This window comes from Erpetoichthys calabaricus, chromosome 3 (genome assembly GCF_900747795.2).
Source record: "Erpetoichthys calabaricus chromosome 3, fErpCal1.3, whole genome shotgun sequence".
Lineage (NCBI taxonomy): Eukaryota > Metazoa > Chordata > Cladistia > Polypteriformes > Polypteridae > Erpetoichthys > Erpetoichthys calabaricus.
Genome location: NC_041396.2, coordinates 207,862,501 through 207,875,840, shown reverse-complemented (window position 1 = coordinate 207,875,840; position 13,340 = coordinate 207,862,501). Strand labels below are relative to the sequence as shown.

The following is a 13,340-nucleotide window of genomic DNA, read 5'->3' as shown; positions in this document are numbered from 1 at the left end:
AGGCTGTTGATCCCTTTACAGTTTCCTTTTGTCATCACATATATACATTAAATTTAATTTCAAGTAAGTGAAAAAATATCCCCGTAGAATAGTCTGATGGAGTTTTCTATCAGTTTATTAATTCTGTTATAAAGTGTTTATTGTACTATATTCTAAGACTATAAATTAGATGTGTCACCTTCATCGCAACTTATAGTAACTCATTTGTTTGACTATTCCACATTTATTTAAAAAACATTGTTAAATATAACAATTAAACTCTTACCTTTCATTTACTTTTAGCCTCTGTGAGGATCACATTTTTTAGGTAATTACTGTAACTGAAACAATGTTTAAAATGAATAAGTGCCAGTGTGATATTTTGTAAACTCAATATTTAGTGCACCTGATTAATCAAAATGAAGCTAATGTGTGTAGCAGACATAGTAGTCTGTTGTGGTTTGAAGTTGAGGGAGACTGATTAAAATGTTAATTTAAATCCTTATTATTCTCAGGAGCACACAAAAATGTTTAATATATGTGAATGTAATACTTTATTTTATTATAAAAGTGATCTTTTAAAGTATACTGCTAATTCTGTTTTAATGTGAAAAGTAAAGTTTCAGTTACCAAACAGAAGCATGATGCTCTATTTGGAGTGTTTGCGGACACTAAATTTAATTTTGGTTTCTGACAATTTACTCTCAGTTATATTAGACTATTGTGTTAATGTGGTCTCATGGCAGGAGAACTAGATACCCATCCCCCTGTTGCTATCTTGCTCTCAGAATGAGCAGGGACATTAAGGATTCTCTTTGTGATACTAGCCATTGATTGACATATTAAGTAGTGACAGTTACTAAAAAGTGAATATTATAAAGTTAGTGCTAAATAAAAAATATAATAAGCTGCAGTATTTACTGATGAATATGACAGCATTACATTTACTAGTAAGTTTTAGCATGCTCCTAAGTTATAAAGTTTTATTTTTATAGATAACTTGTATATTGCATATGACAAGTCAGAAGAATTTAATGAATGATTTGACCTACAGAGTACAGTGGGTGACTTATGAAGATTCCAAATAAATCAAACTAGCATAGTGTAAAAGCAATTTGGTAACGAGAAATGCAAAATATAGTTATTTTGTGAAACTTTATTATTTAACTATTTAAAGCCAGAATGTCATTTTGTTTATTTATTGAAAAATGTCAAGGTCGGGGCATGACATTTTTTATGGTTATTTTATTTTTAATGCAGCATCATTTTCAAAAGAAAAGTAATCACTTAGAGGTGAATGTTAGTAATTAATATGATTACCCCTTTCAGTAACCATTTCTACAGTAACAGTATAAGTAAAACGTACTATAATATGGTTCTGGGGTAAAGCTTTTGGATCCTTTATTATTGGATATCATTGATAAGAAAAGGATTTGTTTTATTTTATTAGTATTATTTCTGTAAAATAATTTTTAAATATTATTTATGAGAAGTTTTAATTATAGGTATTAACTTCATGGTAGGTGACAACAACACCTGTAACATTATGAGCAAGTACTTTGTATTCAGCCTTGTCAGTTTCATTCAATACAAGGAATCTTTCTTGGTGACATACTTATGTTTAAAAGCATCCATCCATTTCTGAACATTGCTTAATTAGTTTTCTTTTTTCTTTTGCTGTGATCATTTTCCCTCTTGTCTGCGAGCATTGTATATAGTGAGTGCATTGTTTAAGATAATTTGTACAAAATAGCAAATAAAAGAGCAATCATTTTAAATAGCTAGGCTTGTTTCACATAATCCTTATGGAATGTGCAGAGCCTCAGCATACCAAGGTGCTTAAATAAAATCCTTACTCTTTCTTGAGCTTCATGACTTAGCATTTAAATCTTAATAGTATATTGAAAGTTGTTTTTTGCCTATGTACATAAGAATAATTCTTATTGTTAGTTTGTTTGTTCCTTTTCTGTCCTGTTTTCTTTTAAATATTAGGTGATAATATCACCACCAAACAATGTGAAGTAATTTTTTGTAAATACTAAATTTTTGCACTGTTTTAGGATCTTAGATTGGTTTGGTGAATAAGAAACTACAGCACGGACCATCCATGGAAGATCAGCACGAGCTGACTGAACAATCTGTGAGTTTACCATATATTCTGTTAAAAAGTGAACAGCCTGTTAAAACTTTTTGAGTTTGACAAACTACACCAGCTGTCAGATGTAGTTTTCACATTTGTAGGGGGATTCTGGATGTGATTCTATGCCATAAAAATACAGTTATATACCATAAACTTTGTCTTGGCTTTGTAGCACCATATGAAATGCTGAAAGTCAATTGGTGCAATCATTCTTTCTTTATATGTGCATTTCTGTGACAGTAATTGCATAAAGGCTTTTTATAGGCTTTCACTAGAATAGTAAATTACAACGTAAAGAAACTCCAATTCTTAACTGCTTGAACACAGTTTTGGGATTTTACCATGACCACAAAGTAGGATCAGAACTGCATTTAACTCTATTACCATTTAAATTCATCAAACATTTCAGCTTATGAGCCACATTCCCTGTTAAGACAGAGTACACAAACACATTAAGCCCTTTTCCAAAATTAATACTTGCTTACAAACACTAGACATCTGACCTAATGTATTTGTAAACTGCAAAATTATGTAACACCATTAATTAGGTGATATGTTGGAGTGGAAGCTACACAAGTATACTTTGTGATTTTCATATTGTTGTCTACAGGCCAATCATGAGGGCTGCTGAAAACACAAATACACTAATTTGTTAAAGTAATGATGTATCCTCCAATTACCCTCAACCAATCAGCTTCAGAATTAGCTCATGACATCATAAAGTAGAGAATATCTGCAAGAAGGCAGATAATTTCACATGCTTTAAAAATTGTTTAAAGAATTTTGCTTAAATAGGAATTTAAATGATGGTGATTTTTTTTTCTTCCAAAATCATAGAATTTGGTGTACTTTTTCATAAGTGAAGAAAGTTGTTTTTTTCTGCCTTAAAATAGCTGATTTTTCATTCCTTGTTTTATGAAGTCAAAGGAAAACATTAAATTGGATTGGATGAAGGTAGATGACTGTTCAGTGATGACAAATGTGACGTGATTCAAAGAAGAACAGATACTTGACAATATCATAATTAACTTAAAGTAACACACATGCAATTGCTTTTGATATTGCCTATAAATCCAGTCAAGGGTAAGTCTAATATAAGCTCATGGGGAAAAATACACAAGGGATCATTACATTTTAGTTGCTATCTCAATAGTAAATTTGGCAGTATATTATGTTGACCATGTGTCACAGTGACTGGTTGTGCTGGATGCTAATAAAACAAGATCATGTAATCCTAGTTTAATTGCTTTAGTTTCCTAGGTTTGCTTAATGTTTAATTTCAGATGACTGACAAAACTAACATGCCATTAGCAATACTTCCATAGTGAAACTTTTTGATAAAAGAAATTTAAGGTTTAAGGTTTCTTTATTTAGTCATGTTTACACAAGAAAACATGAAATTTGCCTTCTCAGTTGCATCTAATAACAGACAGATTGAAATAAAACAGATAAATAGAAACAAGAAAGGTTAAGGTAAGGCAGTGAGATAATACATATTTACACCAAAAAAAAGAAAAAAAAATAAAGGTTACAGGATACTGTATATATCAAAACCTTAATCATTATCTCTGATATTTCTTATTGAAAAGTTGTATGGCACTAGGAAGAAAGGAGTTTCTAGAGTGATTTTTTGTGGGTTTTCAAAGCGACTATCCTTCCTGATTTACTGAACTTTAGTCATCAGTTGAGATGATTTCCAGTTTCTTTAACATTGCCCTCTGTCACACACTAGTCAAATCATCTACATTGGCCCCAATAACTTTAGCTGCATACTTCATAATCTGCTGGAGCTTTTTTGAGTTTTGGTTTGTCAGACTATTAAACCAGGCAATGAAACTGAAAGTGATCACAGACTGGATCATACCGCGATAGAAGGACAACAACAACAACAACATTTATTTATATAGCACATTTTCATACAAAAAAGTAGCTCAAAGTGCTTTACATAATGAAGAAAAGAAAAATAAATAATAATAATAATAACATAAATAAGGACAACATGAGGTCCTTGTCTAATATAAATAGTTTGAGTTTATGGAGGAGAAATAAGCGCTGGTTGAATTTAGAAAATAATTTTTTTGTATTTGTATTCCAGTTAAGATTGAAAGGTAAGTTCCTAAGTATTTATATTCAGTCACTATTTCTACCTGCTCTCCCAGAATTACAATAGGTGAACATACAGATTTCTGTCTCTTAAAATGAAATATCATTTATTTGGTCTTTTTTACATTCAGAGTGAGAGAGTTTTTATTGCACCAGTTTACCATACAGTCCACTTGATTTAGATAGTGTCCTGAACTTTAACTGTCTGTGAACGGTTTAAAAGAAAGTTCTGAATCCATAGTGTAATAAATGGGTTTACATTCATACTGTTCAATTTCCCAATCAGTATATGAGGCTGTATAGTATTGAACACTGAAGAAAAATCCAAAAATAGTGCTCTGACATATGAACCAGGCTGATCAAGAAAGGTGTAGATTTGGTGTAAGATAACAAGCAGAGCATCTTCCACACTTCTGTTTGCACAATAAGAAAATTGATTGTTGTCTTGAAAAGACTTCGTCTCTGTCATTAAAATGTTTTTCACCAAATGTTCAAAACATTTCATTGGAATAGATGTAAGTTCCACTGGTCTGTATTCATTTTTCTTTGCCTGGTGATAGTACATGATGTAAATGTTAACACCAGCCATCTTAAAATTTGGTTCATGAAGCAAGAAGTCAAATCATTGTTTTACAGAATAAATGTGGGTACTTGCAATGAAGGTATTTTGCCAGTTTAAGCACTTGCTTGACAATGGTATTTTTTCAAAATTTCAGAATTGTATGCATAGCCAAATTGTAAGGAGTATTGACATGATGCTGATAAACTGGTTTATGTACTGAGGATAAGTATTTGTCCAGACAGAGTTTTATCAGAGGCAATAATTCTGTAACACACAACTGAAACTGAAGCATCAGAATATGGTGTTGCATTATATTCATTTCTACACATGTAACATATTTTAGATATTGTAGTGTATGACATAGGGCAAATGTAGGTTTTACTAAACTTGATTAGTATTGATCTTTCACTGTATTAATCCAATATATATTTTTCATGTTTTATGTTTTCATTCATTTAGTCCTTCTGGATCACTGAAAAGAATCACTCATAACTTAAAATAATGTGCAAAATAATCCAATTAATTTACTTTATAAGACATAGCAAAGTTTAACGGGGTGCTTTCTTTATTGAGATTCAGTAGGTAGGATGCTTGAGACTTATGATACCAATCAAATTTGCAAAATTTTCAGTATAGTTTTGTCCTGTACCGAAAAATACCCGACTGATGTCACTTTCACATTTGTTAACTTTCAGATATGTATACTTTTTGTTGATTCATATTTGGGCTTCAGTTTTGACACACTGACAAAAACATGTAAATTGAAAAATTTATTTTTCTTTGGTTATTTTTTTGAAAAAAAAAAACACTTCCTTTGTTATACCTTTTGTGAAAGTGTTTATTTGATATTTGGACTTAAGTCTTCACACATTATACACTTCACGTCAACATTTTGTCATTATTACTATAACATGAAAAAAGTTTCTGTTTTAGTTATGTTTTCAACATTTCTTGCCTCACATTTCCTGTCATCCTACATTTACACAGATCATTGTAGACATGGAACATACATGAAATGTATGTATTCCAAATAGCAATGTTATTTACCCTATACAATTCCAGACACTTCAATCCCAGATAAAGAGACTTCAGCTGTGAGAATTTTGTTTATGACTTCAGCTACCTCGGTGATGGATGGGATAGTAGGCTGCTTGCTGGTTGTGCTGATTGACACATTTGTGAAGCAAAGATGCTGATGAGTAGGTGCAAGGGAATTTAAGGTGGCTCGGAATTACAAATATTTTCATAGGCTTCAGGGATTCTAGGGTTAAAGGTATTGTGTTCTACCATCTCCTTGATAACTATTTTGTAGGTGCTTCTTTCTGTGAGTAAATATGCATGTTTAATTACACTTTTAAAATATTTTGCAATATTAGTGTGTTACTGTGCTAAATTTGTAAAATACATTGAATTCATGTGCAACTTACCTGGATTTCATTTACACCTGCCATACAATGCTTTTTCAGTGTCCAATTGCATTTATTTGTACAGCACAACATTCCTTAGCTCCTAACCTGCAGTTGTAAGGAAACTGACTACTCATAATTACCCAAGAGAAAAAATATGAAAATAACGTGACACACTATGCTGTGATGAAGAACTTTAGTGTTTTCACATGGCTACCTTTCTTTGGTGCTGACAAGTCTGTACTGTCTGTGATTTTGAAAACAGATTTTAAGTTTATAGACTTGCATGCTCTTCTTTTGCCGATGTCAAATGTATTCAAGATATGACAGCTGTTTCTGACTGTGAAAATCCTGGTCAGCCTGAGGCAATTCGGGAAAATGTATAGCTCTGCCAGTGGAGTTGGCTGTTCACTCTACAGTACACCATGTTGCTCAGAAGAGTTGTTAACTCCTTTTATAGAAAATGTAACAAGAAACTTCAATATGCATCTGGAAGAAATGAGAAGAGTAAAAGACAACAGCTAATAGGAAAAAACAAGTTTTTTTTGCCATTTTTCTACTGTGATTATTTTATGAGTAATGTGTCAGAAGCACATACCATACAGTAACAAAAGCTGCATCTGTTACTTGTAGAAGTGATGACATAAAAACACCTAAGACAACATTACTACTAACAAATTAAACTGGCGAAAGGTTATGCAGTGCACATGGAGTGAAAAAGTCAAAAACTACTTATGTTCCACTATAACTCACGAACATTTAGCAAGTTCAGCAGTTCTAGTGATTCAGTGCTTGGTGCTGCAAAATATACATTTTAATAAAGTAGTTGACAGTTGTATACAAAAGAACAAAGATATTTGCACTGTGTCTATTATTTCTGTTGGTGTCATACAGTATAAAATTGGTAAGAAAGAAGTTTTACATAAGTAAACTTCATATTTAGAGTTATAGTAATCCCTCCTCCATTGCGGGGGTTGCGTTCCAGACCCCCCCGCGAAAGGTGAAAATCCGCGAAGTAGAAACCATATGTTTATATGGTTGTTTTTATATTGTCATGCTTGGGTCACAGATTTGCACAGAAACACAGGAGGTTGTAGAGAGACAGGAACGTTATTCAAACACTGCAAACAAACATTTGTCTCTTTTTCAAAAGTTTAAACTGTGCTCCATGACAAGACAGAGATGAGAGTTCCGTCTCACAATTAAAAGAATGCAAACATATCTTCCTCTTCAAAGGAGTGCGCGTCAGAGAGAGAGAGAGAGAGAAAAAAAAGCAAACAGTCAAAAATCAATAGGGCTGTTTGGCTTTTAAGTATGCGAAGCACCGCCGGACAAATTAGCTGCAAGGAAGGAAGCAAGCATTTTTCAGCATTTTTTAGAGGATCATCCGTATCCTCTAGGCCAGTATGCGAACAGCCCCTCTGCTCACACCTCCTCCGGCAGAGCGAGAGAGAGAGGAAAGCAAACAATCAAAAATCAATACGTGCTGTTTGATCTTTTAAGTATGCGAAGCACCATGCGGGAAGCATATCGCTTGCAAAGCAGCCACATGTAAGCCCTGCAAAGAAGGGAGCACTGTGAAGGTAATCTTTCAGTGTTTTTTGAGGAACGGCTGTGTCCTCTAGGGGTGCGAACAGCCCCCGTGCTCACAATATATTTTTATGAGTTTTATTTAATAGATAATACGCGCTGTGGTTGGGTAGCTTCTCAGCCATCTGCCAATAGCGTCCCTTGTATGAAATCAACTGGACAAACCAACTGAGGAAGCGTGTACCAGAAATTAAAAGACCCATTGTCCGCAGAAATCCGCGAACCAGCAAAAAATCCGCGATATATATTTAAATATGCTTACATATAAAATCAGCGATAGAGTGAAGCCGCGAAAGTCGAAGCGCGATATAGCGAGGGATTACTGTACACCTCAAGAATTAGGAAGTGGACCACAAGGAATAGTCCTGTTTCCTTTTCTCTTCACTCTGAACACCTCACACTATATATCATTAGGTCAGGCCACTTGCAGGAATTCTCAGATGATTCTTCAGTTATGAGGTGTATCAATAATGGGATGAGGCAGAGTATAAAAGTCAGTTGGAAAACTTTGTTTCTTGGTGCAGAAAGAATTCACTTCAACTTAATATCGGCAAAACCAAGGAACTAGTTATTGACTTCAGGCACACCCAATAGCCTCTATGTCCTGTCACTATTCAGGGAGTGGATGTAGAGATGGTGCAATCCAACAAAAGTTTAGGATTCCATCAATGACAGGTTTTGTAACAGAATGGAACTATTTAAGAAAGGGCAGAGCAAAATCCTGCGTTCCTTTAATGTAGGTAATGATATCCTTCACATATTCTACAACTATGTGATGGCCAGTGTGATTTTCTACCCTGTGGTTTGCTAAGCCAGTAAAATCACTTCAAGAGAGGCCCACCAACAACAACAACATTTATTTATATAGCACATTTTCATACAAAAAGTAGCTCAAAGTGCTTTACATAATGAAGAGAAGAAAAATAAAAGACAAAATAAGAAATTAAAATAAGACAACATTAATTAACATAGAAAGGAGTAAGGTCCGATGGCCAGGGTGGACAGAAAAAACAAAAAAAAACTCCAGAAGGCTGGAGAAAAAAATAAAATCTGTAGGGGTTCCAGGCCACGAGACCGCCCAGTCCCCTTTGGGCATTCTACCTAACATAAATGAAATAGTCCTCTTTGTAGTTCGGGCTTTTCACGGAGTCACTTGATGCTGATGGTCATACAGACTTCTGGCTTTTAATCCATCCATCATTGTTGGAACATCATGGTGCTTTGGGTAGATGGTGGTGGCGCACGCCACCACCAACAGGACACCGGAAAAGGAAACAGAAGAGAGAGTAGGGGTTAGTACAGATTTTGAATGAATAGTTATTATAATGAATTAGATATACAGAGTATCAGGATTAAATTACAGTGAAGTTATGAGAAGGCCATGTTAAAATAATGTGTTTTCAGTAGTTTTTTAAAGTGCTCCACTGTATTAGCCTGGCGAATTCCTACTGGCAGGCTATTCCAGATTTTAGGTGCATAACAGCAGAAGGCCGCCTCACCACTTCTTTTAAGTTTTGCTCTTGGAATTCTAAGGAGACACTCAGTTGAGGATCTGAGGTTACGATTTGGAATATAAGGTGTCAGACATTCCGATATATAAGCCGGGGCGAGATTATTTAAAGCTTTATAAACCATAAGCAGAATTTTAAAGTCAATTCTGAATGACACAGGTAACCAGTGTAGTGACATCAAAACTGGAGAAATGTGTTCGGATTTTCTTTTCCTGGTAAGGATTCTAGCAGCTGCATTCTGCACTAGTTGCAAACGATTGATGTCTTTTTTGGGTAGTCCTGAGAGGAGTGCATTACAGTAATCTAGCCGACTGAAAACAAACGCATAAACTAATTTCTCTGCATCTTTCGATGATATAAGAGGTCTAACTTTTGCTATGTTTCTTAGGTGAAAAAATGCTGTCCTAGTGATCTGATTAATATGCGATTTAAAATTCAGATTACAATCAACGGTTACCCCTAAGCTTTTTACCTCCGATTTGACTTTTAATCCTAATGCATCCAGTTTATTTCTAATAGCCTCATTGTATCCATTATTGCCAATCACTAAGATTTCGGTTTTTTCTTTATTTAATTTGAGAAAGTTACTATTCATCCATTCTGAGATACAAGTTAGACATTGTGTTAGCGAATCAAAAGATTTGGGGTCATCAGGTGCTATTGATAAATACAGCTGTGTGTCATCAGCATAGCTGTGGTAGCTCACGTTGTGCCCTGAGATAATCTGACCTAATGGAAGCATGTAGATTGAGAAGAGCAGTGGACCCAGGATAGAGCCTTGTGGAACACCATATAGAATATCATGTGTCTTTGAGTTATAATTACCACAACTAACAAAGAATTTTCTCCCTGCCAGGTAGGATTCAAACCAATTTAAGACACTGCCAAATGAACAAACTAATTAAAAAGGCAGGTTAAGTTATGCAGCACACTCTGAACCCCCTGGAGGTAGAAGTGAAGGAGAGAATGAAAGCAAAACTGACTGCCATTATGAACAGTGTTGCACATCCTGTCTCTGACATGCAAACACTAAGTGCTTTCAGCCAACACATTATTCAACAGAAAAGTGTCAAGAAATGCTACTGGTGGTCCTTTATACCAACAGCAATATGCCTGCATAATGCCTGCCTCACTGTTCCCTTTGCACCAAGAAACAAAGTTCTCTACTAGACTTCTATAATCTTTTTCTCATTCCCTTTATCAATACACTACACAAGTGCAGAATCATCTGTGAATTTCTGCAGTTGACATGACTTGGTGTTATATTTATAGTCTGAAGTGTACAGAGTGAAGAGAAAAGGAGACAGGACTGTCCTTGTGGTTCTCCATTGTTGCCCACAACCATATCAGAAACACTTCTGGAGTCTCACAAACTGTGGTATGCCCAACATATAGTCCATTACCCATGATGCCATAGGCTCATCTACCTGTATGTCTGAGTTTACCCCTTAACACGGATGGCTGGATGGTACTGAAGGCACTAGAGGAATCAAAACACATAATCCTCACAGTGCTGCCACCTTTGTACAGATGAGAATAAGCCTTGTGGTGCAAAAAGAAAAATGCATTCTCCACAAGAGAACTCCTATAGTCCAGAACCAGTCTCTCAAAGGTCTTCATAATGTGAGGCGTAAGTGCCACTGGTCTGTAGTTATTAGGTCAAGAGGTGCCTACCTTCTTTGAAAAAGGAGCAGGATGTTTTCCACAGTAGTGACCCTTTCTGAAGCCTTACGGACAGACTGAATAGGTGACACAGAACACCACAAAATTGGTTAGCATAGGCCTTAAGAACTTGAAGAATGATTCCATCTCCCTGCAGCTTTTCCTGTGTGTAGCTTTCTCAGATGCCTCCTTACTTGATCTTCATTTGTACGCAGCCCATACTGATCATCAGTGGTGACCTTATCATTGGCCATTTCAGTCTTTCCCAGACATCTTTCATGTTATTCTGAGTGAGTTTATCTTCCATTTTAGCTTTGGCAGCTTCCTTTCCTTCACTCAGGTTTTTCTTCACTTGCCCTGCATCCTTCAGAACCTATTTATTACCAGATCTGAATGCAGTCTTTTTCTTATTCAGGAGAACTTTTAGCACCTTAGTAATCAAGTGCTAATAGAAGGCATGTAGCCGGGGAATAAAATGAATCAAGTGGTGGTCAGATCTACCCAAAAGTGCCAGTAGTTTAGACTTAATGGCATCTTTATCATTTTAATAAAGCAAGTCCATCTTGTTATTTCTTTGAGTGTAACAAGACACAGAATGATTGAAATTGGTTATAGCAAGAGAGACAATTTAACATTCTGTTTTCATTTGTTCCTGAAATATGTATGATATGGAAATGGTTAATTAGCCATGTGGATTGAAATATAATTAAAAAGGCTTAGAGCCATGGTGAGAACACATTCTGAAAGCACGAGTTACAAATGCACATTACCTGTACAAGTGCTGGAGTTAAAACTTTAAATCTCTTTGCAGATGTTTCAAGTAGTCAGTTAACTCCTATTTATTCCTTTGTCTAAAAATGTCATGCTTTTTAGTATACACTTCTCAAGTCTTTTTGTCTAATATTTCATATTTTGGTCCAGTTGTGTACTTTTTACATATGTTTGACCTTTTATATCTATTGGTTAGAAAGCAATTACCTCCTCACAGGAAGCAGATAACTTTTTAGTGTTCATCTTTTCTATTAATCTAGAAAGAGACTGAAACGACTAACTGACAAAGATAAAAGTACTAGTACTAGCACCAATGATAAAACCACAAGCAAAATCACCTTAACTATAGTGTATATGATACTCATTTTAGAGTTTTCTTATGTAAGGTAGTTTCTTAAGAGATAGCGACCCACCCTGATAACCTTTTACTTTTTCCAAAACAAAAGTACAATTTTCCCTTGTTCTAATTTCTGCATCTGTTTTAATTTTATTTTAATAAACATTTTGGGTTTTTTTGAATATTTTCCAACCATCTGGAGAGTTTCCACCATATGTCACAAAGCTCCATCTACATGCAGTAGTTTCCACCTTCTTAAATACAAAATTGTACCCTTGATGTCATCTGTCATGCACTCAAAAAGTACTCAACTGGTTGCATCATCAACAGGGATCAAGTGAAATGCTAAAGTTAATGTGAAAATGGCAAAAAAGATAATAGAAATAAACTAGTTCTTTGCAAGTATATTATGTAAAATATCTCTCTATTATATAAAAAAAATCTTGGGACGAGAAGAGACTTTTTCAGAGAGATAATTTCAAGTCCCATGAGATGAGACTTTGTGCCAAGAAATGAACTGAAAACCTTACAGTCCAAGTGGGGGCGGAAATAAAAGACTAACAGTAGAAGAAGAAAAGACAGAGTAGAAGACAAAGTAGAATGTCGTAAAGAGGTTCAAAAACGTTGGCGCAAAACACATGCAGAGCAGGGTAGAGAATTTGAAAGTACAAAAATTCGAAAGTCTCAAAAAACTGATAGTAAAGGTTGCATTAGCGCTAACAAATGGAAATTATTACTTGGTGAAATAACGGAATAGTGAAAAGAGATCGAATATATGGACATAGGTGATATGACAGAAGTATGTAGACATTGTTCGGCTTTAAAGTTTAAGTCTATTTCGTGTTGCCATCAGGGAAAAGTAGTGTTTCTTCCCAATGAAGAGGTGTATCCGCAAGAAATAAAAGATTTGTTATTTAATGAAAGTGAAATCCATAAACACTACAGGTAAAATATCCAAAAATATAATAATCTGTTCGCGTTTGCATCATTCAGTGCTCAAAATGTAGATTTACATGATTCAGGACCATACGCTATGAAAATCTGTGGTCCTGCAACAATTAAAGCTACTATAAGATTCATTTCAAAGAAAACACAATTTGGTCAGGTTTATATTTATGATCACGGAGAAGCGATGCAATATAGAATCGAAAGAGTTAAGTGATCTGATGTATTAGAAATTCTACAGCCAATAATCGATACAAATCCATACGTCCAAAAGTATCGCACTTTGCACGAATTTTATCTGAAAAACACGGAGAAAGAAGTTTTCTTGGATTTC

The 13,340-nt window shown here is 34.7% G+C and overlaps 1 protein-coding gene and 1 long non-coding RNA gene across 18 annotated transcripts in view; one reads left to right on the top strand and one right to left on the bottom strand.

Moving 5' to 3' along the window:
• Window positions 1-13,340, top strand: part of eya4 (EYA transcriptional coactivator and phosphatase 4) — a 300,443-nt gene that overhangs the window by 3,346 nt on the left and 283,757 nt on the right. For all 17 annotated transcript variants that reach the window (XM_028797736.2, XM_051924949.1, XM_028797738.2 and 14 more), the window contains exon 2: window positions 2,040-2,119. In XM_028797736.2, the coding sequence (XP_028653569.1) occupies window positions 2,087-2,119 (33 nt within the window). In that variant the 5' untranslated portion in view covers window positions 2,040-2,086. The remainder of the gene's footprint in view (window positions 1-2,039; window positions 2,120-13,340) is intronic.
• The window catches only part of LOC127527177 (uncharacterized), a 99,587-nt gene that overhangs the window by 71,993 nt on the left and 14,254 nt on the right, over window positions 1-13,340 (bottom strand). The gene's annotated exons all lie outside the window — the stretch shown is intronic.